General features: G+C 39.0%; 1 protein-coding gene across 2 annotated transcripts; it reads right to left on the bottom strand.

The window, feature by feature from the left end:
- RXYLT1 (ribitol xylosyltransferase 1) lies at positions 1–26,684 on the bottom strand. 2 transcript variants are annotated; one of them, XM_027542428.1, is made up of 6 exons: positions 26,377–26,684; positions 24,842–24,997; positions 18,898–19,000; positions 9,301–9,615; positions 6,323–6,493; positions 1–865 (listed from the first exon to the last, which is right to left on the bottom strand). In XM_027542428.1, exons 1-6 carry the CDS (start codon positions 26,543–26,545, stop codon positions 448–450), a joined length of 1,332 nt encoding a protein of 443 aa, XP_027398229.1. In that variant the 5' UTR covers positions 26,546–26,684; the 3' UTR covers positions 1–447. The 2 variants fall into 2 exon arrangements, with proteins under 2 accessions (XP_027398229.1, XP_027398230.1); XM_027542429.1 differs by lacking the exons at positions 18,898–19,000; positions 26,377–26,684.
- Positions 26,685–27,419: the final 735 nt, after the last annotated feature.

The following is a 27,419-nucleotide window of genomic DNA, read 5'->3' as shown; positions in this document are numbered from 1 at the left end:
TTTCAGTTGTTGAGTCCTTTATATATTATTTCGTTTCATATTTACAATCAGCTCTATGAGGTACCATCATCTCCGTTCTACATGGAAAGGAACAATGAGGTGGCTGGTCCAAGGTCCCCAGACAGTAGGTGCAGCAGTGAGGTTCTAACCCAGGCTTGGTCTGACTCCACAGCCCAGTCTCTCCAGGAAACCATGCTGCTTTCCTTGAGCAGATTTATCGAGTGAGAAGAGTTGATAAATGTTGAATCACTCAACTTTGTACAAATGAGTCTATTTTAACTTTATTTTCAGGAGTGGTCCAGTAAGGCTGTACTTGGTCAATACTACAGACATAATCTAGAGTCTACTGGGTACCTTAAAGAACATTTCTAAATACACACACACATACACACAGCATTAGAAATGATTTAAAAACACAGACCTTGGCTTGAAAACAATGAATTACAGTTAATTTTTATTGTTCTTTAAAAATGAACTTTCTAAAATATTAGTAAACCTCATTTTTAGCTCTGTTTTGAAGTGTTGATACCAGTGAAGTAATCTTTTTCTTCTTTGAATCTTTTCCTCTAAATTTATAGTCTTCTCTTTTTCTAAGATAGCAGGAAGTTCCTTCCAGTTCTTAATAAAGATGAAAGGAGCGTTCATGGACTTGAGCAACTGCAGAGGAGCATTAAGGTACACAGATGAATTTCCACAGCTGCCAGCTGTCATTACATCTTCCACCACAGGAACAGAGCCATAGGAGCAAGCCTCATATATTCTGTAACACTCCGTGTTTACTCCTGCTGGGCACAAGGTGAGATCACTCTGAAGCAGAGCATCTTGATAATTCTTAAGGCTTTCATTTGTTTCTTGAGGTTGCCACCTAGAAAATCAGAAAAATAACTGTAGTTTTCACTTTACTAAGCATATCTTTGTGGAAGAAAATATTTTATCTTTTAATGTTGGTTACAGGAAATGGTAAACACACTATAGAGATGGCAGGCAGAAAAGATGAGTCAAGTCTTGCCCAAACAGATTTCTTGAAAATAGTTAAGAATTTGAGAAGTTTGCAGTTGTACACTTAAAATCTAGTGATTATACAGTTTCTGAATGAATGTTGTACCAGCCAAAATTTTGTGAGTGCTAGGTCTTCTCTCTCTACCTCACCCTCCAAATTCCTGCCCTTATGGAGCTTATATCTCAGTTCAAGTGGTGGAGACGGATAGTAACCAGGTCAAGCCAATTATTTAGAAGGTGTTAAGCACTGTGTGGAAAACCAGAGCAGAGAAGTGAGGAGGGAGTTTCTGGTAGGGTAGTACTGCAAGTGTAAATAGGTAATCAGGGAGCGTCTCACTCAGGGGCAACCGAATGTGCAGCCAGGGATGAGGGAGCAAACCACGCAGGTATCTGGGGAGAGAACAGAAAGTAGAGCAGGCATAAAGGCCACGAGATGGTACATGCCTGGCATTTTCAAGGGACAGCAAGGAAGCCTGGGTGGCTGAAGGGGAGAGGTGCAGAAAATGGAGTCAGAGTACCCTATCACACAGTTTCGATCAGAGGGGTAACTGACCTCATCTGTGTTTGAGCAAAATCAGTTTGGCTACTGTGTTGAGAACAGACTGTATGGGGCAAGGGTAGAAACTGAGAGAAAGCTAGATGTTTTCTCCTATTTTCTCAGGGAAATAAACAATAGGGTTATAAGGTAAGAGCAGCTGGGTAGAGAAAAGAGGGTATGAAACGGTCTTCCAGGAAAGAGGGGAGAACACATGGAAAACAGAAATGGATGACTGCCAGACATTCAAGGTCAGATATTTCAAGTGAGATCAGTCAGCACCTTTCTCCAAGTGTGGCTGCACAGGTGGAGGTATGGAGCAGGCAACAGAGCTGGATTTAACCAGTTAGGATTTGCCAGATTAAGAAACGAAGAAGCTGAATGTATATGCAGTCATGATTGATTACGAAGTATAAGTGGGGTCAATAAGAAAGTAAAGATTAGGTGAGTGAAGGACAACGGAAAGGTAGTAGGAACAAGGACGTGTAAGTCCCAGCTAAATTGCTGAAATCAGATTATTACAGGGAATGAGTGGGAATGTCAGAAAAAGATGGTTACAGAGAGAATTGCTGGAACTTGAGATCATGCAGTATGTGTAATCATGAGGTCTAGAAAATGACCATGACAGTGAATGACCGAAGTGGAGACCCAAATCACTGGAGGAGAGGAAGTAAAGGAAGTGCAGGACCAAGGCTATGCAAAGACCATTCATGTGGATTTGGGGATCACTAAGAATGAGGCTGGAGAAATGTCGGAGAGAATGAGAGTGTATCAGGAACTAGACTCCTAAAGAATTAAGAAGATAAACCCAAGGTTTATATGATTTCTTTATAAAGGAGCTATTTTTTTAAATTAATTTTTATTGGAATATTGTTGATTTACAATGTTGATTTCTGCTATATGGCAATAAGTCATTTATACATAAACATATATCCACTCTTTTTTAGATTCTTTTCTCATATAGGTCATTATAGAGTACTGGTTAGAGTTCCGTGTGCTATATAGTAGACTCTTATTAGTTATCTATTTTATTCATGGTAGGGTGTATAAGTCAATCTCCCAATTTATTTCTCTCCATTATGATTTCAAAGAGAAAGAGTAGTGAATACTTTCGTCTGCTGGTATGAGATTCAAAACTGATATTGTTTTAGGGAGGGAAAAGGGAAAGAGGTCTGGAAGCAGCAATGAGAAGCAAGGAGGACTGCTACTCTACCTCCTTGGTTCAATGGTAGTAAAGGAATATCAAGAGTAAGCCTGTTTGTACAATCAACTTTCATATTTTTCCCTCACTCCTTCCATTCCAGGCACAGTGTCCCTTGCTCCTCACACATGTGGCATTGATTTGCATTTCCCTGATGTATCCATGTTAAGCGTACTTTCATGTGCCTGTTGGCCACCTGCATTTCCTCTTTGGAAAAATGTCTTTTTAGTTCTTCTGCCCATTTTTTTAACTTGGCCATTTGCTTTCTTTGGTGTTGAGTTGGATGAGCTATTTATATATATATATATATATATATATATATATATATATATAATATTAACCTGTTAGGTTTTGTTGTTGTTGTTGTTGTTTTATTGATGGTTTCCTTTGCTGTGCAAAAGCTTTTAAGTTTAATTAGGTAAACTTAATTTAAACAAAATTTAAAATTTAAAATAAAGTTTAAGTTTAATTTGCTTATTTTTGTTTTCTTTGCTTTAGAAAACAGATCTAAAAAAAAAAATTGCTGTTATTTATGTCAAAGAGAATTCTACCTGTGTTTTCTTCTAGTTTTATAGTATCTGTTCTTTATATTTAGGTCTTTAATCCATTTTGAGTTTATTTTTTTATATTGTGTTAGAGAATTTCTAATTTCATTCTTTTACATGCACCTGTCCAATTTTCCCAGCATCACTTACTGAAGAAACTGTCTTTTCTCCATTGTATATTCTCGCCTCCTTTGTCACAGCTTAATTGACCATAGTGTGTGGATTTATTTCTGAGCTCCGTACTCTGCTCCACTGATCTTCGTGTCTGTTTTGTGCCAGTATCACACTGTATTGATGACTGTAGCTTTGTAGTGCAGTCTGAAGTTAGGGAGCATGATTCCTCCAAATCATTCTTCTTTCTTAAGATTTTTTTTTCTTTCGCTATTTGGGGTTTTTGTGTTTCCAAACAATTTAAAATGATTTGTTCTAATTCTGTGAAAAATGCCATTGGTATTTTGATAGGGATTGCCTTGAATCCATAGATTGCCTTGGGTAGTATGGTCACCTTAATAGTATTCTTTTATTGTGAGAACAAGATGAACAAGATATATCTTTCCCTCTGTTTATGTTGTCTTCAATTTCTTTCATCAGTGTTTTATAGCTTTCTGAGCATAGGTCTTTTCCCTTCTTAGGTAGGTTTATTCCTAGGTAGTTTATTTGATAAGATGGTAACTTCTCTTTCTGATAGTACACTAATCGTTAGTATACAGAAATGTAACCAATTTCTATATGCTAATTCTGTGTCCTGCAACTTTACCAAACTCACTGATGAGCTCTAGTAGTTTTCTGGTGGTGTCTTTAGGATTTTCTGTGTATAGTATCACGTCATCTGAAAACAGTGACAGTTTTCCTTCTTCCTTTCCAATCTGGATTCCATTTCTTTTTCTTCTCTGATTGCTGTGGCCAAGACTTCTGAAACTGTGCTGAATAAAAGTGGTGAGCGTGGGCATCCTTGTCTTGTTCCTGTTTTGTTGTATATGGCCTTTATTATGTTGAGGCAAGTTCCCTCTATGCCCACTTTCTGGAGAGTTTTTATCATAAATGAATGTTGAACGTTATCAAAAGTTTTTTCTGTGTCTATGGAGAAGATCATATGGTTTTTATTCTTCACTTTGCTAATGTGGTGTATCACATAGGGTGATGATAGCCTTGTAGAATGAGTTTGAAAGTGTTTTTTCCTCTGCAATTTTTAAAAAATAGTTTGAGGATAGATGTCAACTCTTCCTTAAATGTTTGGTAGAATTTACCTGTGAAGCCATCTGGTGCTGGACTTCTGTTTGTTGGAAGTGTTTAAATTACTGATTCAATTTCATTATTGGTAATCAGTTTGTTCATATTTTCTGTTTCTTTCTGGTTCAGTTTTGGGAGATTCTACCTTTCTAAGAATTTGTCCACGTCCCCTAGGTTGTCCATTGTATTTGCATATAGTTGTACATAGTAGTCTCTTATGATCCCTTGTATTTTTGTAATATTGGCTGTAACTTTTTCTTTTTCATTTCTGATTTTATTGATTTGGGTGCTCTTCGTTTTTTTGTTTTTTTTTTTTTCTTTAAGAGTCTTGTTAAAGGTTTATACATTTGGGTTTATCTTTTCAAAGAACCACCTTTTTCTATCATTTTAAGTTGCTGATGTCTTACCTTCAAATGAATTTTAAAACCCCTGCATTTGTACTCTTCTCCCCTCATAATTAGTTTTTGATATCATATTTTGCATCTAATTGTTTTGTATATCCCTTAAATGCTTATTATGGATATAGATGACTTTACTACTTTTTTCTTTTGTCCCTACTGGCTTCATGTGTGGATGGTTTCCCACCTTCACTGTACGTTTGTCTTTACTTTTTCACTTTGTAAGTTGCTTCTTTCTTGTGGCCTTTTCTTTTCTCACCTAGAGAAGCTCTTTTAACATTTGTTTTAAGGCTGGTTTGGTGGTGCTATACTCTTTTAGCTTTTGCTTCTCAGTAAAACTTTTGATCACTCCATCAAATCTGAATGAGAACTTTACTGGGTAGAGTATTCTTTGTTGTAGTAGAGTCATGTTTTCTGGAATACAGTATCTGCTCCAATTAATGTATTTCTAGATGTAAAAGGACATTTTTTTAAAAGGCATTACTTCTCTGATGACACTGCTTTACATGAAACTCTGTTTATTTAAAAATAAAATACTGCTACTGCTGCTAAGTTGCTTCAGTTGTATCCGACTCTGTGCGACCCCATAGACGGCAGCCCACCAGGCTCCCCCGTCCCTGGGATTCTCCAGGCAAGAACATTGGAGTGGGTTGCCATTTCCTTCTCCAAAGCATGAAAGTGAAAAGTGAAAGGGAAGTCGCTCAGTCATGTCCGACTCCTAGAGACCCCACGGACTGCAGCCTACCAGGCTCCTCCGTCCATGGGATTTTCCAGGCAAGAGTACTGGAGTGGGGTGCCATTGCCTTCTCCGAAAATAAAATAAGTGATCTCCAAATTTCTTCCTTCAGTCCATGAACACCTGTTTCATGATTACCATGTAAAAGATGGAAGAAAGTTAACCCTATTAAATCCATCCATCCATCCATCCATTCCCCACTTGTCCTGGCCTACTTTATGCAAGGTCCTATGTTAGATCTCGGGGTTCAAAGAATGGCCTCTGTCCTCAGGGTGATGCCAGGTTCCTGAAGCTGTGAGGCATACGGCATGCCAGTCTTGGAACACTGAACTGGTTTGCTGAACATCTCAGAGATGAACCTAAGATTCTTATTGTCATCCACAATCTCCTGTGTTCAAGTCTGACTAACAAATATTATTGAGGAAACCTAACAATTGACATGTGCATATGATAGTTACCAATGTTTGTCTTCAAGATGGACTATGGGAGATGCTCTCTATTTTTAATGTATACAACACTGTTTCATCACAGCTTTAATTATTAATGTATCTTCTGGGGAAAGACTGGTATTAATGGAGTTAAAAATGTCTGTGGAAATCTGTAGGGTCACATAAAGCCTGGAAACATGTTTCACAGATTGGAAACATGCTGGATGAATCAAGTAAACATAGAACTTACTGTTCTCTTGCTGAAACCCAACAAAGCTTATCATTCCCATCCTGTTTCAAAATTTTCATTAGTGCTTGTCTGGATGAATTTTCATAAACGGTTCCTACAAAATTACACAAGTATGGCCTTTCATTATGTAGCATTGACCAGTTCACCTCCACCACAGGAAAATTCCTGTATCTGTAAAAGTAAGTACACGTGAGTTAATATATGACAAGAGGATTAGCAAAATTTGCATAATCTAACATCTTAGGTAGCATGATGATGTAGAAAAGAGAGATTTAAAATAAGATTCTTTAAATCTCAAGTTAAATTTTCCATGCTTACTTTGGAAAAGTTCCTGAATCTACTCACTTAAAAAAAACATTCTCACTTTGACATCCTTTACAAGGTTGCTACAGAAATTATGCACCTAAAATGCTTTGCTTTTTTATATTCAACTTCTATTACTGATCTGAAGTTATAAGACAGGAAGAACTTAAGATCTTCAAAGTATAAAGAATCTTCTACATTCGTAATAATCATGATTTAAAAAAAAAAATTATTGGAGTATAGTTGCTTTACAATGTTTTGTTAGTTTCTGTTATACAGCAAAGTGAATCAGCCATACGAATACATATATCCCCTCTTTTTAAGTCTTCCTTCCTATTTAGGTCACCACAAAGTACTGAGTAGAGTTCCCTGTGCTGCACGTTAGGGTCCCATTAGTTATCTATTTTATACAGTGAATATATGTCAATCCTAATCTTCCATTCATCCTACCCCTCCTTCCCCCTTCATATCCATAAGTTACCCATATGTCTGTTCTCTACATCTGTGTCTCTATTTCTGCTTTGCAAGTAAGTTCATCTGTACTATGTTTCTAGGTTCCACATATAAGCAATATTATATATTTGTTTTTCTCTTTCTGACTTCACTCCATATGACAGTCTCTAGATCATTCACGTCTCTGCAAATGACACTATTTTGTTTCTTTTTATTGCTATAACAAAGAATTCCAATTCCAAAAGCTTTTCAAGTAGATTTTTTAAAAAACCCAAAATCTTATATCCCACACAGAAGAGGCCTGTTGCAATCGGCTCATTCTTATGGGCATTTGGGAATAAGAGGCAACAAATTACGTGCCTGAACTACAACCTTCACGTAAGAGCAAAGCTTAACGTAACAGTTAGGGCTATAATGGCTTCCTCAATCTCAGCATTACTGCCCTTTGGGCAGGGTAATTCTTCGCTGTGGAGGCTGTCCTCTATACTGTAAGATATTGAACAGCACCCCTGGCCTCTATTCACCAGATGCCAGTATCACCTCCTCTCTCCACTTGTAACAATCAAATGTATCTCCAGACATTGCCAAATGTCTCCTAGGGGGAGGGCAAAACTGCACCTGGTTGAGAACCACTGGTCTATAAGAAAGATATTTGTCCAACAGTACCAGAATTATGATGAGTTTCCCTCCTATACTGTATGAATAGGTGATGTAGTACACTATAAAGAAATAATTATTTTATTTCAAACATTCTACTCAAAGGCTAGATTTTTCAGAGCATCTTAAACCTGGCTATACCTAGCAAACCTTTTGTCTGCTTCTTCCCTACCCTAAACCTGTTGAGTCAGAATCTGGACATGGAAGGCCAGAGACTATGTTTTATCAATGTGCTTCCCTGGTGACAGTCAAAGGTCACATCTTGTAACCCGTGATAAAATAATAGAAAATGAATATCTGATTCAAGTACCACGTTAGTTAGCTATTTCATAATTCGTCCATTTGACATATATTTGTTGAGTGCCTAATCTGTGTATGTACTGTTTTAGGCTCTACAGATAAAGTAGTGCAAAAAGGAGACAAAAATCCCTGCTATCAGGAAGTTTATGTACTAGTGGCAACTTGAAGTCAACTTATTGTTACTCAAAGGCCCTGTATTAACAGAATGATAAAAAAATAAGTTTCCAATTTTAAAGAAAGGCCTCATATATATTACATATTATTTAACTAACCTTCCTTTTACTAGAAAGATAGACTGGTAGCTCAGTGGTAAAGAATCTTCCTGCCAATGCAGGAGACGTGAGTTCAATCCCTAATTCGGGAATATAGCCTGGAGAAGGAAATGGAACCCATTCCAGTCTTCTTGCCTGGGAAATCCTACAGACAGAGAAGTCTGGTAGGCTACAGTAAATGGGGTCACAAAAGAGTCAGACACAATTTAGTGACTAAACAACAACAACAAGATAGACAAAAAGACCCCAAAATAATATATAAATTAATTTGGGGGAGAGGGCTTCCAAGGTGGGGAAGTGGTAAAGAATTCGCCTGCCAATGCAGGAGGTTCTAGAGATGTGTGTTTGATCCCTGGGTCAGGAAGATTCCCCTGGAGTAGGAATGGCAACCCACTCTAGTATTCTTGCCTGGAAAATTCCATGGACACAGGAGCCTGGTGGGATACAGTACAGGGAGTTGCAAAGTGTCAGACATGACTGAGCACATGCAAGAGATCTGTGCAAACTCAACCAATCTCAGTGTCAGATCTGAGTATATTATAATCCTCCCAAACTGAAGGGTCAGGGTGCTCTTGATGTAATACTTGATCTAAAGTAGGGATTTAAGAAAACTAAGTATCTATATAATAGTTATATAGATATAGATGAAGAGATTCTATAATTGTTTTTAGAAAATCTGTCTCTCTGCCATCCACTGCTAAATATCTCTTTAAGGCACTACTGATCAATTTGAAAATTTACTATGCCTTGGGGTTCTAAAATACAAAAATGTAACTTATCTGGTCTCCTCATCAAAGTCTAAAATACCCTAAAAATATCAACTATTATTACCAAAGCATGAGGCCAAACCACATTTCTGCCCGTAGAAAAGGTGGCACATGGCCTCAAGGAGCTCAGAAGAACTACATTTATCACAAATCTAAAACACAATCCTCCTGGTACAGAGATTCAGGTCTTAGAGCCTAGAAACATGTAAAAATAATTTGTACTTACGTTGCTACTCCTAAAGGCCACTGAAAAACATCCATGTCATTAATCCAAGGGCTGTCATATATTATGAAAAGTCGTTCCACAGAGCCTCCATTTCTTTTGAGGAATTGGTTTATCCATTCATTATTACAATGTTCATTTCCTAGCAAAACAACAGCAAGATGCTGGAGTTTTTGAGTTTGCACTAAATTCTGTGCATAAAGTAACCACTGGGTGGCATAAAAGACCTTCGCCTTTTCTCTTCCATTTAGAACCAGGACCACATTGTTCACATCAACAGAGAAGTACCCTGGGACCACAGCCGGACCAGTGATGAAGCTGTTAAAAACAAAAGAAAAACAAGAGACAAACAAGAGAACAAAATCGTTTGGTACCAGAAGTTCTATGTCATTTTACGTAAAATATACAATGAGACTTAATCCATATACTTCCTAGAAACAATTTCTATAATACTTTTTTTGAACAAGTTTGGATGGTGGGACAGAGATGTAGATTAATGGGAAGTTTTGGTTGTAGACAGATTAATTATATGCAAATTTGAAAATACCACAGGAAAAAAATTTATGCTTATATATCTAGTAAAAGTGTAAATATAAAAATTTGAATGGGAAGATATATAACCATTTCACGATAGTGGTTGAGGAGGAAGGAAGAGGAAAGGACATGAGGAACAATATGAAGAGAGCATGTAATGCCTTTATTGGAAATATTTAATTCTTTTAAGAGGAAAGTTATATATCTGAAGCAAATATGACCGAGAGCCAGAACCTGTTCGTTCTGTGTGTGGGTGTGCTGTCGTGTCCAACTCTGTGACCCATAGACTGGAGCCCGCTAGGCTCCTCTGTCCATGGAATCTTCCAGGCAGGAATACTGGAGAGGGTTGCCATTTCCTTCTTCAGGGGATCTTTCCTATCCAGGGATTGAAAATGTATCTCTATTGTCTCCTGCACTGGATTCTTTACCACTGTGCCACCTGGTTCCAGGTGGTGGAGAAATGGGAATCTATTGTAAAACTCCCTATTCTTTAAAGTATTTAAAAATATCATAAAAGGAGTAGATACATTTCATAACTCCCATTTTCATATCATGTGCTGCTTTGAACAACCAGTACCACTGAAATATTTTAAATGAATATGTATTAAATATAAAAAGTACCATTTAACCTATGGTAAAAGTAGATGGTCCTGGATTCTTTGCAACCTGCTCAACCATTTTTTAATAACTTGCTAGAGTCTTTAAATATTTAGTACAAATATGTTGAAATCCTGCTTTTATTGCTTATTATTGTTTGGGATAAAAAAACTAACATTTATTAAATGCCTTTTATATACATGGTACATAGGCACTCTGCACAGGTTCTCCTTTAACCTCTACAGCAACTCTGCAGAGGACATTAGGCCCCCATTTTGCATTTGGGAAATAAGGCTGAAGTTACACAGCCTGTGATGGCAGCATTGAGATTTGAATCAAGATCTAACTTGAGAGCTTGAATTTTTCCCAAGACACTATGGTTAGCTCAAATTAGTATGTTAGCTCAAATTAGTATAAATATGTATTTATATTTTGTTTATGTACTGTGTGATTTTTATGACATTGTTCTACAGTGATGATAAGCTATGGGAACAAAACTGTGTTTTTTGAATTTGCCTTGGACAGGAAGATGCCAAATGATTCAGTGATCATTTAGTCATTTAGGAGACTCTGCAGAGTCTGAGGGGCTAGAAAGCACTTTAGAGATGATGAGGATAGTTATGGTAAATTTAAAATAGTTATTATTGGTAGCACATGAACATTTCTGTCTCCTTTAAAGCTATAAGCTGGAGAAGGAAATGGCAATCCACTCCAGTATTCTTGCCTGGAGAATTCCATGCACAGAGCAGCCTGGAGGGCTACAGTCCATGGGGTTGCAAAGAGTCAGACACAATTTAGTGACTAAACCACAAAAGTTATAGGCAGGGGGACTTCCCTGGTGGTCCAGTGGTTAAGAATCCATCTTGCAACAGAGGGGATGCAGGTCTGATCCCTGGTCAAGGAACTAAGATTCCCACAGGCAGCGGAGCAACTAAGTCAGCATGTCACCACTACTGAGCCCATGAGCCACAACTAGAGAGTCCACATGCCACAGTGAAAGATCCCGAATGATGCAGTGAAGATCCCAAAATGAAGGGATAGGGAGGAATACTTCTGATTTTATTGATCCATGCAAATTAACAAAAGCATGATTTGTTCAGGGCACATCTGACCCGTTGTGGAGTCTCTACAGCTCCCTTTTTGTAGAAGGCTCTCAAATTCCAGCAAGCAGGCATGTCACCCCTCACGCGCTGACCAACCGGTTTTCCAGACCTCGAGGCCATGTTCAAGTAAAGGTGAAAGCCCTGGGGTCAATGCTGCGGAGTCAAGGTATAGATCAGAAGTTCCCCAATTTTTTTGGTTCCCAGGAAACTTTCAGTGTTTTGGTAATTTTTTCATAGTATCTACCAAACCAAAAATAATGAGTAATGGTTCATGAGCAATGTTTTTTAAATTGTTAGATTCAAATAACTTGTTAAGTATTTCTGTCCAAGAGCTTAGAAGCCACTTAAAAAATAACATGCATACACTGAAGAAAAAAGTAATATTCCTATTTCAGTTCAGTTCAGTCACTCAGCCGTATCTGACTCTTTGCTCTTAACTAACTACACATGCTTAATAATGGGATGTGTGTACCTACGGAGCACTACACAACTTCTCAAACCTTGGAATCAGAGAGGACACTGCCTCAGTCACTGCTTATTCCACTTCGATTTCTGAGTGGTACCTCGATTTGATCACAGCAATCATGAGAAACTCAGCTCCACAAACGCGTAACATCTCTGAAGTGGATGCAGGGTGATCTAATGTTGAAATGTGAACTACCTCAAACTAGTAATTTGCATGGTGTTTGACAGATGTGAAGTGTAACTGTCATTCCCACAAATATTAATAATATTTTGTGGTGCCCCAGGGTACTTTAGTACATAATTTGGGAAACATGGATTTAGATAAAGAAACTTTAGGGGTAAAAAAAAATTCCCTTACGATTCAGATAGTTATGTGTATGTGTGTGTTGGGAGGTGTGCTAGTCAAACTGCAATGAGTTGAGACGTGAATGAGAAGTAAGGGGACAGTAAGAAGTTCAGTGAGGAGAAGTGCAACTCAAAATTCATAAAAGTCAGAACGGCCACCATTAAAAAGTCTACAAATTAACAAATGCTGAAGAGGGTGTGGAGAAAAGGGAGCCTCCCTTCACTGTTGGTGGGAACGTAAGTTGGTAGAGCCACTATGGAAAGCAGTATGAAAGTTCCTCAAAAAACTAAAAATATAGTTAAAAATAGAGTTGCCATATGATCTAGCAATCTCACTTCTGAGCATATATTCAAATAAAACTGTAATTCAAAAAGATACAAGGACTCCTATGTCCACGGTAGCACTATTCACAGTAGCCAAGATGTAGAAGCAACCTAAATGCTCACTGACAGATGGATGGATAAAGATGTGCTATGTATACACAATGGAATACTACTCAGCCGTAAAAAAGAAGGAAACAATGCCATTTGCAGCTATATGGGTGGACCTAGACATTATCATACTAAGTGAACTAAGTCATAAAAAGACAAAACCCATATGATATCATTTACATGTGGAATCTAACATATGACACAAATGAATCTATCCATGAAACAGAATCACAGGCATAGAGAGCAGACTTGTGGTTGCCAAGGGGGACGGGGAGTAGGGAAGATGGACTGGAAGTCTGAGTTAGCAGATGTAAACAATTATATATAGAATGGATAAACAACAAGGAACTATATTGAACATCCTGTGATAAACCCAAATGGAAAAAGAGTATGAAAAAGAATGTCTGTGTGTGTGTTTAACTGAATCACTCTGCTATACTGAAATTAACACAACATTATAAATCAACTATACTTAAAACACGGAGAAGGCAATGGCACCCCACTCCAGTACTCTTGCCTGGAAAATCCCATGGACGGAGGAGCCTGGTAGGCTGTGGTCCTTGGGGTTGCTAAGAGTTGGACATGACTGAGCGACTTCACTTTCACTTTTCACTTTCATGCATTAGAGAAGGAAATGACAACCCACTCCAGTGTTCTTGCCTGGAGAATCCCAGGGACGGGGGAGCTTGGTGGGCTGCCGTCTATGGGGTCGCACAGAGTCGGACACGACTGAAGCGACTTAGCAGCAGCAGCAGCAGCAACAGCATACTTAAATAAATTTACAATAAAAGTAAGTGGGGACAGTAAGCACAGACAACTCTTCTGAAAGTGTGGAGGAGAAGGCAAGAAAGTAATAAATGAAAGGCTGAAGATGAGGCGAGCAAGGAAGTAACCAATGGAGCAAGGTCTTGCAGTATGTAGAAAGGATGCACAGGTAGAGGAAGTTAATACTGAGCTAGGGAATCACCTCACCGTCTTCGAGCTAAGAAAAAGAGAAGGTTAGGTGAGGGATCACTTAGAGATCATGTACATAAATGTTAGAGGAGCTAGTTAAGGGCGACAGTTATGGGTATTCTTGAGGAAATAGGCAGGATTGTCTGCTGTGAAAAAGGGGGTTAGGCTGGTGCTGAGTAGTGGGCTAGAGAAGAGTGGAAAATCTGCTTTTATTCTTCCTGTACTTTCTATGTTGAATGCATACTAGCTATCTTGTCATGCAAGCTAGCAACCAGGGAACTGTCACATTTGATTCTTGCTCTCATCTAATAATCCTTAAATTCTGACAGTTTTGCCCCTAAGTTTCTCAAATTCCTGACTCTGTCAGAATACCACTTCCCAATTTCATCCCTTATTTATATCTCAGCAGGATACTTAAGAGTTTTCTAATGCAAAGTTGTGGCCTACCTGATTTCAGTTGTCTCCTTCAAATCATTTTTCCACACAGCTACTAGAGACATCAACACCAAAAACGTATGACAATACCACACTATCTAGCTTAATCATCCTCAACTGCTTTTCACTGAACAAGAACAAAGTCCAAGAGCTTTAATGTGGCACGTTACAAGGCCCGCCATGATCTGGCCCTTGCCCTCCACTTCCAGTATCAGCTACTCTACTCCACCTTCATGTTCTGGGGGTTCTGAATGGCCTGAAATTTTGTGCACAAACCAAGCTGTGTATCAGTTCTGATACTGACTCTGCTGGGAATATAATCACTCCTCTTGGTGCCTTTCTAAATTCTACTAATCTTTTAAGACTCAGCTCAGCTATCACCTCCTCTAGGAAGCCTTTCTTGATAGATGCCATACCCCCAACTCTACTTACAGTGACTTAATGACCCTCCCTCTATATTTCCCTAACAACTAAGGAGTATACATGTCTTTATCATTATGCTCTGTATACAGATTCAAAGTTATTAATGTATTTATCTCAGCCTCTAGTGTGTGAACTCCCTGAGGGAAAAGTATTTTATTCATTTTGAGATCTTCAGAACCTAGTGTGAACCAACTAGCAGGCAACTCAGTAAACGTCGAATAAGTAAGCCGTAATTCTCTTTAAGAGAGTTATTTTGCTCTACCGATTTATTTAAGTTCTCCTACTGCATTTAAAATATGAATCAAATTACAAAATTCAATTTAGTAATAAATTTCCAGCTATACAGTATGCCATATGTGGGCTTCCCCAGTGGCTCAGCGCCAAAGAATCCACCTGCAATGTAGGAGTCGAAGGAGACGTGGGTTCAATCCCTGGGTTGGGAAGATCCCCTGCAGGAGGGGGTTTGGCAACCCCCTCCAGTATTCTTCCTGAAGAAGCCCATGGACAGAGGAGCCTGGCAGGCTACAGTCCATAGAGTCACAAAGAGTCAGACACGACTGAAAAGACTGAGCATTCAGTGTGCATGCATGCATGCTCAGGCATATGTATATTATAGTATATTTACTCATGATGAAACATTGTGTTTTTGTTTCCTAAAGTTACGAATCATGCATCAGTCATAAATATCCATTAACTGAAAAATGAACATATTTATGGAGCTATACATGGAATTTTGAAACAGTGACTTCCTCTTCTAGATTTCTTAGCATATATTTAATAGTCAGAACTTCTATTCTTCAATATTTGTACTTTTTCTGCTGCTGCTGCTAAGTCACTTCAGTTGTGTCCGACCTGTGTGACCCCAGAGACGGCAGCCCACCAGGCTCCCCCGTCCCTGGGATTCTCCAGGCAAGAACACTGGAGTGGGTTGCCATTTCCTTCTCCAATGCATGAAAGTGAAAAGTGAAAGTGAAGTTGCTCAGTCATGTCCGACTCTTAGCGACCCCAAGGACTGCAGCCTACCAGGCTCCTCCGTCCATGGAATTTTCCAGGCAAGAGTACTGGAGTGGGGTGCCATTGCCTTCTCCTGCTGCTGCTGCTGCTAAGTCGCTTCAGTCGTGTCGGACTCTGTGCGACCCCATAGACAGCAGCCCACCAGGCTCCCCCGTCCCTGGGATTCTCCAGGCAAGAACACTGGAGTGGGTTGCCATTTCCTTCTCCATTGCCTTCTCCTAGGTTCAGTTAAAAACTTTGCTCCCAATAAGTACTTTTGATACTTAGATAGTCCAGAGAAATAATCTGAATATTGAATTCTAAGCTGAACGTGAGCAAAACATATTTTTTAGAATCCAGTGTAAATAGTTTCATTTTTCCTAAATTCAGTAAGTGCTACCGAAAAAATGCTGTATGTTATTATATTAAGTGAGTTACTGATAAGATTAATAATTTGCCAGCCAAGAGACTGGCAAATGCCTTGATCAATAATAAGTACACAAACTAAACCATCCACATAGCTCTCAGCCATTGATTTTACATCGTTTTTGACTGATAGTTTTAGAAAATTCAGTTTTATAAAATAGGTATGCTGAATTCATGAATGGCCCTTACTTTTGAATAGCTGCTGCAATTCACCCCATTCTCACGGCTAGTATCACTGCCATGACTCCATGCCTTCCTAATTCAATGTTTATGCTGAAACACTCCCACCCTCTTATTAGTCTGGCTGGAGAGGGAGAATGAGCATTATGAAAAATTAACTATAGTATCTTTGGTTACCAATGAAAAGTTTATTTGAGATCTGTATTGATCTATGATCTAGTATATGACTTAAATATAGTATAACCATTAATATTATCTATAAATGCTTTCACTCATTGTAATGAATAGTGAGTTCATTAATTCCATATTTAATCAAACAACTCCCAAATATTTAGGTATCACTTATAGCCTGCCTTTAAGGAAGTAAGGAGCTGGTCAGGCCAATAAAGGCACAGGGACTGTCTGATAGCTGTATTTCCATTCTGAATTATTTACCTGGTACCTTGGATTACATCGCTTGGGCCTATGAATTTTTAAGAATAAGCATTCAGGAGCCTGATTTACCCTGGAACACTGATGATATCCTTTTTATTTTCTGCCTCAGAACTGTTGTGAAATTAAAATTAAATAATATAAATTCTTTGCAAACTTAAAGGTTTAAATAGAATGTATTTATGCTTATTTAAAGGATCTTGATAGTATTCAGAAACTCTTTCTGTATCTTCAAGATGAGCCACTACTTCCAACTTTGGGGAAAGTAAAAAACGAATGTGTCAAAACATTTTAGTTAGTACCCATGAAGCCTGATTCAACTCAAAACTGCAATTTAATAGAAGATTATTAATTTTGGATAAATTATATATGCTACTTTCCATGAGCCTAAACCTTTAGTAGGAGAAGGCAATGGCATCCCACTCCAGCACTCTTGCCTGGAAAATCCCATGGACGGAGGCCACAGTCCATGGGGTCACTAAGAGTCGGACACGACTGAGCGACTTCACTTTTACTTTTCACTTTCCTGCATTGGAGAAGGAAATGGCAACCCACTCCAGTGTTCTTGCCTGGAGAATCCCAGGGATGGGGGTGCCTCGTGGGCTGCCGTCTTTGGGGTCGCATGGGGTCGGACACGACTGAAGCAACTTAGCAGCAGCAGCAAACCTTTAGTAACTTGTTTACAAAAATCAGTTATAACAGTGAACTTCCCTGAATACACAGTTCTCTTGAAATCTAAAAGGAAATAGCGTTGATATTTAATCATAATATAAAATCTCAGGTAAGTATTTCAGAAGGAAATAGGAAGTGAGTTTTTCTTTTTGGAGTTAAGGCTATTTGCTCAAAATCTTTGCTATCAATATAATAACACTGTATGTTAACTTCTCAATAAATTTTAAATAATTCTTTTGGAAATTCTATATGTTGTAGGTAGATCTATTAAACTAATACTCATAACATATGCTTACATTTAAAACAGCAAAACGTTAGATTTATATGTAAAACACACATCTACTTTCAGACACCTGAATCCAACAATTTTAGTTTAGAATTATGTATAAACTCTTCAGTGGGATTACATCTATAATCCCATCTATAAGCCTGGAGATAAAAGGAAAAATAATCATTACCAATGATGATTTAAAAGTCTGTTTGCTTTTCAAGAATGATTTCTTTGAAAAGATACATGCAATGAAATTGATTTCCAAGTGAGTATACAGTAAATAAAGAATTAAAAGAAAATTCAAATGAAACTCATATTCAGTTCAGTTCAGTTCAGTCGCGTCTGACTCTTTGCAACCCTATTAACTGCAGCACGCCAGGCCTCCCTGTCCATCACCAATTCCCAGAGTCCACCCAAACCCATATCCATCGAGTCGGTGATGCCATCCAACCATCTCATCCTCTGTCGTCCCCTTCTCCTCCTGCCCTCAATCTTTTCCAGCATCATATTAACCATAGCCTTTCCTCTTAATCTCTGTGGGAAATAAATAGAATCCTAATGAAAGCCATAATTGTTAGTTCACATTTTTTCCCCCTGAATAATATAACTGTTAAATGAAATAAGCATTTAAAATAATTATTTTTGGTTTTTATTTCAATTGGAAGGCAAAATCTAATAGAAAACAATATTACTTCATTGCCACAATTTTTCTAAATAAAATTCTTAATGCTCTTTAAAAACCTTCAGAAAATATGCAATGACAGTTATAAAAATAAGAATGTAAAAAAAATCTTCATAATACATTGGTTTTATTCAATCTAAAAAAAAATTTCTGAATATTGCAGTAAAATGGTAATCTATACTATCAAATCATGATAGAACTCATATATGAAATGTTTTAATGGATAAAAATTTCAGAACTAATAGCAGTAGCTTTAGCTACCATGTATTATAAAAATATGTGACTCTATTACATGAAAGAGAAAAATAAAAACTTTGTTTATGTATCATTCCCCCAAGATAGAATGTTAAATATTTATTAATAACCAAATGTTACAAAATTTAGAGCATGGACTTTTCCATATAATCAGAAATGTTTTGATTAAAATAAAACATATATAGAATTCCAAAAAAAGCAGAATTTTGTAACATCCAATTTTATAAGAAAATGTTTAAGGTAAGCTATAACTACAAATATATATTCATGAGATTCTCCATTCTTCACAAGTTAAAGTGGAAATATTTTCTATGAACATATTTTCCTCTGAGTTTTCTTCTGGTATTGATATAAAACATTGTACAGCACCATATCAAAGGTTAATACTGCACAGTTAATACCTGTAATGTGTTCTTCCAACAACTGAATTTCCTTCTCTCCACTGAGCAGTCACATCAGTGGGTTCAAGTAAACCTTCAAAAATGTGCTCCCAGAGATACAAACCTGATAATTAAAAAAACAAAAAATGAAAGCATTTACCATCTGGTTTACTCTATTGTGTGAGATGACTTTATGTTCTGCTCTTTCATATTATTTGATCAGAAATCAGATTCTATTCCTCTTTGGGCTCAAAATCATCAATATGGCAGCTAATGTACAAGAGACTAACTCAGATGTTGTCAGTGTAAAATGTGGCAAATGTGGGATATACTAAAGATAATAAACTCTATGATTCTAAATTTGAGAAACCCCTATCATTGGACTACCCATCTTATCCTGAAATGTGTTATATTACAGTGTAAGTTACCTTAGATTAGAACTGTTTCTATACTATAACAAGCTGGGGATGGATTTACCATCTTATGCCAAATAGAACCAGAGGGTCTCACGTATGCATATACATTCAGTATATCAAGGAGATATTACCTCCTTCCCAATTGAGCACACATCCTTCACTACATGATGCCGTCTGCAGACAAATGCCACTGCATCCTATCTCTTTAGGCCAGCCCCTATGTTTTATTATGATTTCACCTATATGAAAGCTCTGAGAGTAGAGGAGAGCAATGTCACACAATACCTTATTGTCACACAATAAGGTATTCTGGAGACGATGAGGTAATTGGGGAGCCCAGTTACCTAAATGTAACTAAAAAGTTACATTGGAAGATGTGTTTTGTTACATTCTCATCACACTAAAAGACATGTACAAAAAAACCATGTTAAAAGACTAGGCTAATCAGATAAAGCTTTCCAAATACAGTAGGTTTAGTAATGCTTTCTCCCAACCCAAGATGGCCAAAGATGAAATCTCTAGGACCTGTAAATACATTACCTTTAGAAAGCAAAAGAGGCTTTCTAAATGTGATTAAGATAAGGATGCTAAGGTGTAGAGATTATGCTGGATTATCTAGGTGTTGATGTTGTTCAGTGCTGGATTATCTGGGTGTTGTTGCTGTTGTTCAATCCTTAAGTCATGTCCAACTCTTTGTGACCCCCATGGACTGTGGCACGCCAGTCTTCCCTGTCCTTCACTATCTCCCAGAGTCTGCTCAAACTCATGTCCGTTTAGTTGATGATGCCATCCTATCATCTTATCCTCTGTCGCCCCCGTTTCCTCCTGCCCTCAATCTTTCCCAGCATCAGGGTCTGTTCCAATGAGTTGACTCTTCACATCAGGTGGCCAAAGTACTGGAGTTTCAGCTTCAGCGTCAGTCCTTCCAAAGAGTATTCAGGGTTGATTTCCTTTAAGATTGACTGATTTGATATCCTTGCTGTGCAAGGGACTCTCAAGATCTTCTCTAGCATCACAGTTTAAAAGCATCAATTCTTTAGCGCTTAGCTTTTAATACGTTCTCTACGCCCATCACTTCACGGCAAATAGTTGGGGAAACAATGGAAACCACAAGAGATTTTATTTTGGGGGGCTCCAAAATCACTGCAGATGGTGACTGCAGCCATGAAATTAAAAGACACTTGCTCTTTGGAAGAAAAGCTAGACAGTATATTAAAAAGCAGACATTACTTTGGCAACAAAAGTCCATCTAGTCAAAGCTATGGTTTTTCCAGTAGTCATGTATGGATGTGAGAGTTGGACTACAAGAAAGCTGAGCACCAAAGAAGTGATGCTTTTGAAGTGTGGTGTTGGAGAAGACTCGAGAGTCCCTTGGACTGCAAGGAGATCCAACCAATCCATCCTAAAGGAAATCAGTCCTGAATATTCATTGGAAAGACTGATGTTGAAGCTGAAACTCTAATACTTTGGTCACCCGATGAGAAGAACTGACTCATTTGAAAAGACCCTGATGCTGGGAAAGATTGAAGGCAGGAGGAGAAGGGGACGACAGAGGATGAGATGGTTGGATGGCATCTTCGACTCAATGGACATGAGTTTGAGCAAGCTCTGGAAGTTGGTGATGGACAGGGAAGCTTGGCATGCTGCAGTCCATGGAGTTGCAGACTGAGTGACTGAACTGAACTGAACTGAGGTTTGTCGTAGCTTTTCTTCTAATGAGCAAGCATCTTTTAATTTTGTGGCTGTGGTCACTGTCCATAGTGATTTTGGAGTCCAAGAAAATAAAATCTGCCACTGTTTTCACTTTTTCTCCATCTATTTGCCATGAAGTGATGGGACCAGATGCCATGATCTTAGTTTTCTGAATAAGTTTTAAGTCAGCCTTTTCACTCTCCTCTTTCACCTTCATCAAGAGACTCCTTAATTCATCTTTGCTTTCTGCCATTAGAGTGGTATCATCTGCATATCTGAGGTTCTTGATATTTCTCCTGGCAATCTTGATTCCACTTATGATTCAGCCAGCCTAGCATTTCACATGATGTACTCTACATATAAGCTAAATAAGCAAGGTGACAATATACAGCCTTGACATACTCCTTTCCCAATTTTGAACCAGTCTGTTGTTCTGGGTGGGTCCTATATAATCACAAGGATCCTCAGGAGAGGGAGCCAGGAGTGTCAAAATGAGGGAAAGAGGTTTGAGGAAGAAGGAGAAGTCAGGATGAGGTGGGGCTATGGGTCAAGGAATGAAAGCAGTTACTAGAAGGCAGTAAAAAGCAAGGAAACAGATGCTTCTCTAGAGCATCCAAATGGAATAGCCCGAGGCACACTTTAGATTTCTGCCTTCAGAAACGTAATATAATAAATTAATGGTGACCAAAGTTAATAATGCTGTATTTGCATATTTGAAAGTTGCTAAGAGGGTAGATCATAAAGTTCACATCACAAGAAAAAAGTTTTAACTATGTGAGGTGATGGATGTTCACTAGACTTACTGTATTGATCCTTTCACAATATACACCTATATCAAATCATTATGTAGTACACTTGAAACTTATAATTATAGATTAAAAAATATATGTTGTTTTTATATACAATGGAATGTTGCTCAGCCATGGTAGTGGCTGGTGGTTTAGTTACTAAGTTGTATTCAACTCTTAGCACCATGGACTGTAGCCTGCCAGGCTTGTTTATCCATGGGATTTCCCAGGCAAGTATACCAAAGTGGGTTGCCATTTCCTTCTCCAGGGGATTTTCCCAACCCAGGGGCAGAACCCAGGTCTCCTGCATTGCAGGCAGTCTCCTGCACTGCAGGTGGTCTCCTGACTTGTGGACACAGCAGGGGAAGGAGAGAGTGGGGTAAATTGAAAGAGCAGCACTGAAACATATACATTTCAATGTGTAAAATAAATAGCTAGTGGGAAGTTGCTATATAACACAGGGAGCTCAGCCTGGTGCTCTGTGATGACCTAAAGGGGTGGGATGGAGGGTGGGGTGGGAGAGGTTCAAGAGGGAGGGCTATATGTATACTTATGGCTGGTTCATACTGTTGTACACCAGAAATCAATACAACATTGTAAAGCAATTATCTTCCAATTAAAAATAATTAAATTTAAATAAAAAATATGTTTTAAGCCACTAACTTTTTGGTAATTGGTTATAGCAGCTAAAGGAAACTACATATTATGTAGCTATAGAAATGGGGTGCTGCTGTAACAAATACTTAAAAATCTGGAAGTGGCTTTGGAATTGGGTAATGGGGAAAGGTTGAAAAAATTTTGAGAACAATGATTAAAAAACACTTAGATTAGACTGACTTAAACAGACTGTAGGTAGAAATATGGATGTTAGTGACTCAGCTGGTGAAAACTCAGGAGAAAGTTAGGAGAACAGTAGGAAAAACTTGTATCATTTTAGAGAATATCAAAATCATCATAAACCGATTGTTAGAAGAAATAGGCACATTAAAAGTGCTGTTGATGAGGGCTCAAAGGAAGTGAGGAACATGTTATTAGAGTTTGGAGTAAAGAAGATCCTTGTTATAAACAGAAGTAGAAAGTTCAGCTGAATTGTCTCCTGCACTTATGTGCAAAGCAGAACTTGTAAATGATAAACTTGGATAGTTAGTTGAAGAAATTTTTAAGTAAAGTGTTGTAGCTGTGGCCTCATTTCTTCTCGCTGATTACAATAAGATATGAGTTGAAAAGAGAGACTTAGAAAAACATTAAGCAAAAAGGAATCATGACTTGATGATTTTGAAAATTCTTAGCCTCTTCAGATTGCAAAAGAGAGGAAAAATTAGGGGATTCACTGTCAAGAAAGCATGCTAACCTTCCTGAAAATGGAAGACTAAAGATGTAGCTGACATCCTTTTGCTAATGTCTGGTCAGAATATTCAATCACGTAGAGGGGTTTGTTTTGTTTTGTTTTTAGTATTAGGTGTTGATTTGTGGATTTTCTTAGCCATTATCAGCAGAAGCTAGAAATAGAGATGGGGTTATCCAGGAAACACCTGTGGAGGAACTCTTGTCTAATAAAGCGAATCTTTATGTCATACATATGGGAGACTGACATGGTTCTTGAGAACGTTATATTAATAGAAACACTGCCAACTTGGACTAAAAGGGACAGAGAGAGAGTTGAAATGAAACAAGCTTATTGGAAAATCCTAACAGCAGGAAACAGGCTGATAAAGCTACTGAGCTGCAAACACATGCTAACCTTCCTGAAAATGGACCGATGACTTCTCAAGCACGGAGCTGAAAAATCCAGAAAGAACATTTGAGCCATAGATTACTCACTCCCAGGGCTTGAAACCTAATGGAGTCTGCGTGGTTGGATATCAAAGATGCTTAAACCTGTGACTCCATTCTTCTTCCATTTTCTCCCTTTTGAATGGGAATTTCTGTAACTGGTATCCTATGACTGTGCCTGGGGAATAGGCTGATGAATGCAATGCTTGATAAATCTCATCTGACCAGTTTGTACCTATTAGATTGAAATCAGAAAAGTCTAGAATAATGAAAACTGTTAAGAAGTATATTTAATTAAAGACTAGAATGAGGAAGTGCAAATTTAAAGAAACAAATTAATATGACAGGTTCTAATAGAGAAAAAAATTGCTAGAACTTGATGATTAGAGGTCTGGGTCTGGGTACTTGAACTTTAGAGATCAGTAATTTTCAAGGCAGTATTTATGTATGCAAATGTTTATGAATTTATGAAACATTATGGGTCAGGTACTACTATTCTGTTTACTTTCCTTTCACCTGGTACCTTTTATCCATATCCCTTACTGTATATATATTTAACTCATGTTTAATGGCCAAAAAACTCACTTCTAATTGACTAAGTTCTTTCTGACTCTTTTGTCATTGAGGATGAGTGAGTGAGTGAGTGAGTGAAGTCGCTCAGTTGTGTCCAACTCTTTGAGACCCCATGGACTGTAGCCTACCAGGCTCCTCCCTCCATGGGATTCTCCAGGCAAGAGTACTGGAGTGGGTTGCCATTTTCTCTAATTGAGCATATTGTATAATTTGGAACACTATACTCTCATGATACTCAGAGCAAAAGTGCTTTAGTGGGCAACCAAGTTTAATCAACTACATACTATATCCCTTTCTGAGGCATTCATGATGAACACTGGCATATTAAAACCTCTGACAAAGTTTCTGCAACAAAGAACCTTGTTTAACTTTGTTTAGTTCAATGTTTCCTAAACTTGTTTGGCCATTAAGGTCAGAGGCCACATCTTACACTCTGCATCAAGTGTCTAATAAACACATAGTTCCATGAAAATTCAGCTGACATAGGCATTTTAATATAATGATGTTCACACAACCTGCTCTTTGTGTCTACAGATAAAGCTGTGCTCTGCTAAAGACAGTGTGTTTACACAGATGTTGTCTAATAAAAATAGAAATGGAATACTGAAAAAAAGTGAAAAAAATGTATTATGTATCTTAACAAATGATGAAATGGACTTTAAATGTATTAATAGTGCTTTTATATGATGCTTTTACATATCTTAGCTTTAAACATTAACTTACCAATGGCAGCTTTGCCCCAGATTTGTACATGGAAGAGTTTTTTCTCTTTTGTGGACTTATTTACTATCTGAAGGCTAGTTTTAAGTCTGTGTTGTTGTTCTTTTTTTTCATCTTCTTCCCAAGGATTCCATTCTTCACTTCTCAAAGTAGATTGTTCTGTGTTATAAAAAGAGTACCAAGTGTTATCAATAAGGCAGAGCATCAGTTATAGATAAATTCAAGCCATTTAAATTAGATGTTGTTGTTTAGTCGCTAAGTAGTGTACGACTCTTTTGCATCCCCATGGACTATAGCCTGCCAGGCTTCTCTGTCCATGCATTTTCCAGGTGAGAATACTGTAGTGGCTGCTACTTTTTTTTTCTCTAGGGGATCTTTCCTATTCAGGGTTCCAACCCACATCTCCTGCATTGGCAGGTGGATCCTTCATCACTCAGCCACCTGGAAAGTCAGGGAGTTTTACCTGCATCCTAACTTCAATTTTTCAAAGAGATTAAGCATGAGAATTTGAACAGGTTAAACACACAATAAAAATTTTAAAAAGGAAATCAGAACTTAATTTTTATTGAACCATTACCCCAAAAGAACTTGAAATAAAAGGTTAACAAAATGTTAGGCTCCCCAAAAAAGCCTTCTAAAATAACTGGGTACAGTAATATGTATTATTACAAGCTTAACTTTTGCCAATTCTATATAGATTGTATAGACGTTACGCAAACTATACATAAAACTTGACTTCAACATGAAAAGTGTCCAACAGTTTCAGATACTATTGTGCAAAATTCTGAAAGAAAGAAATAAGCCTGAGTCCGAACCTGACATGGGTCAACAAAATACAAAAAAGGGATCAAAACTTGGAGATAAAACACTCTAGTCTTCCGAAGTCACCGCAGGATTAGAGAAGGCTCTTTGTTTCAATAGGCTTCTCTGGTGGCTCAGACGGTAACGCGTCTGCCTACAATGAGGGAGATCGGGGTTCGATCCCTGGGTCGGGAAGATTCTCTGGAAAAGGAAATGGCAACCCACTCCAGGGTCGGAAAGGAAATGGCAACCCACTCCAGGGTCAGGTAGATTCTCTGGAGAAGGAAATGGCAACCCACTCCAGTACTCTTGCCTGGAAAATCCCATGGACGGAGGACCGTGGTAGGCTACAGTCCATGGGGTCGCAAAGAGTCGGACACGATTGAGCGACTTCACTTTTCACTTTCTTTTGTTTCAATATGGGAATAGATGTCTTTAAGCCAGCGGCATTCCTGAGAATCTGGCATTTTGTGACAACGTCTTGGATATTCAAGATGTGTTTTTAAAAGTGTGTGCACCTGTTAGCCCCAGGGGTGGGGAGTGGCGACAGCATGTGAGATTTCCCGAGGCCTGGGGTGGCTACCGAGAGCTGGAAGGGGAGAAGTGCGCCCTGGAGCCATCCTGGACCCGAGAGCCGGATTGGTGGCAGCGTGGCTCAGCTATCCCGGCCCCTACCATCCCTCAGCCCCGCGACCCGGCGCGCAGCCGAGAAGAGAGGCCGCGGTCCGGTATCCTACCTCGGCCGCGCCTCTCCCGCACCGGGACAACCCCCTTCCTGAGGCCCCGCAAAGGCACGTCCGGCGTCCGGCGGCGGCGCCCGAAGAAGACGTGGTAGGCGGCGTAGAGCGAGAAGAGGCAGTACACGGCGATAAAAATCGAGCAGAGACGCTTCCGCGTCAGCCGCATCCCACTTAGGCTTCCGCTCAGGTCACCACCAACATGGAGGTGGGCCAGGGACTAGACTGCCTTTCTGCGCCGCGGTCCTGCTGGCTTCGGGAGCAGGCCTAAGCGCGGCGGGAGGGAGTCACCAGAAACAGACCCGCCCATGGCTTATCCGCCCCGCCCATCGCCCAGCTCAGGCCCCGCCCTTGACCCCGCCCAACCTCTGTGGCTTCTCTGTCCCGCCCTGCCGTAGGCTCCGCCCCCTCGGGGAGTGCTGTAATCCTCCCTGCCGTGGAGCCTGGAATTGGGCTCTGGAAGATCTCACCTTCTCTCGTGCTGCTCCCTGACCTCTGCAGGGTATCCAAGGCCCTTTTCAATCCTGCTTACCTTCCGGTGTACAGAAAGACTTTATACCTTATTTGACTGCAAAGAAAAAAAACCAAAACAGCACCTTGGTTCCTGAAGGCCAGATGAAAGTATGAACTAGGAAAATTTCTGTTCAACATGTGATCCCCAGCCCCAGCCGGCTGTACTGAAAAACGAATGAACATAAATTTCCATTAAAAAAAATAAAGTGGTGGTAATGGCAACCCGGAGAAGGCAATGGCACCCCACTCCAGTACTCTCACCTGGAAAATCCCATGGACGGAGGAGCCTGGTAGGCTGTAGTCCATGGGGTCGCTAAGAGTCGGACAAGACTGAGCGACTTCACTTTCACTTTTCACTTTCATGCATTGGAGAAGGAAATGGCAACCCACTCCAGCGATCTTGCCTGGAGAATCCCAGGGACAGGGGAGCCTGGTGGGCTGCCGTCTATGGGGTCGCACAGAGTCGGACACGACTAAAGCGACTTAGCAGCAGCAATGGCAACCCAATCCAGTACTCTTGCCTGGAGAAT

Source organism: Bos indicus x Bos taurus, chromosome 5, assembly GCF_003369695.1.
Source record: "Bos indicus x Bos taurus breed Angus x Brahman F1 hybrid chromosome 5, Bos_hybrid_MaternalHap_v2.0, whole genome shotgun sequence".
In the NCBI taxonomy this organism is placed as follows: domain Eukaryota; kingdom Metazoa; phylum Chordata; class Mammalia; order Artiodactyla; family Bovidae; genus Bos; species Bos indicus x Bos taurus.
Note: the sequence above shows the minus strand (reverse complement) of the source record. Positions and strands in the feature narration are given on the sequence as shown.

Bases quoted from the DNA above. Each gene is read 5' to 3' on its own strand.
- RXYLT1 (XM_027542428.1), bottom strand. From the start codon at position 26,545: ATGCGGCTGACGCGGAAGCGTCTCTGCTCGATTTTTATCGCCGTGTAC. The intron at 24,998-26,376 runs GTAGGATACCGG...TTTATAACACAG, and splicing joins GCGGGAGAGGCGCGGCCGAG to AACAATCTACTTTGAGAAGT. The intron at 19,001-24,841 runs GTAAGTTAATGT...TTTAATTATCAG, and splicing joins CTGGGGCAAAGCTGCCATTG to GTTTGTATCTCTGGGAGCAC.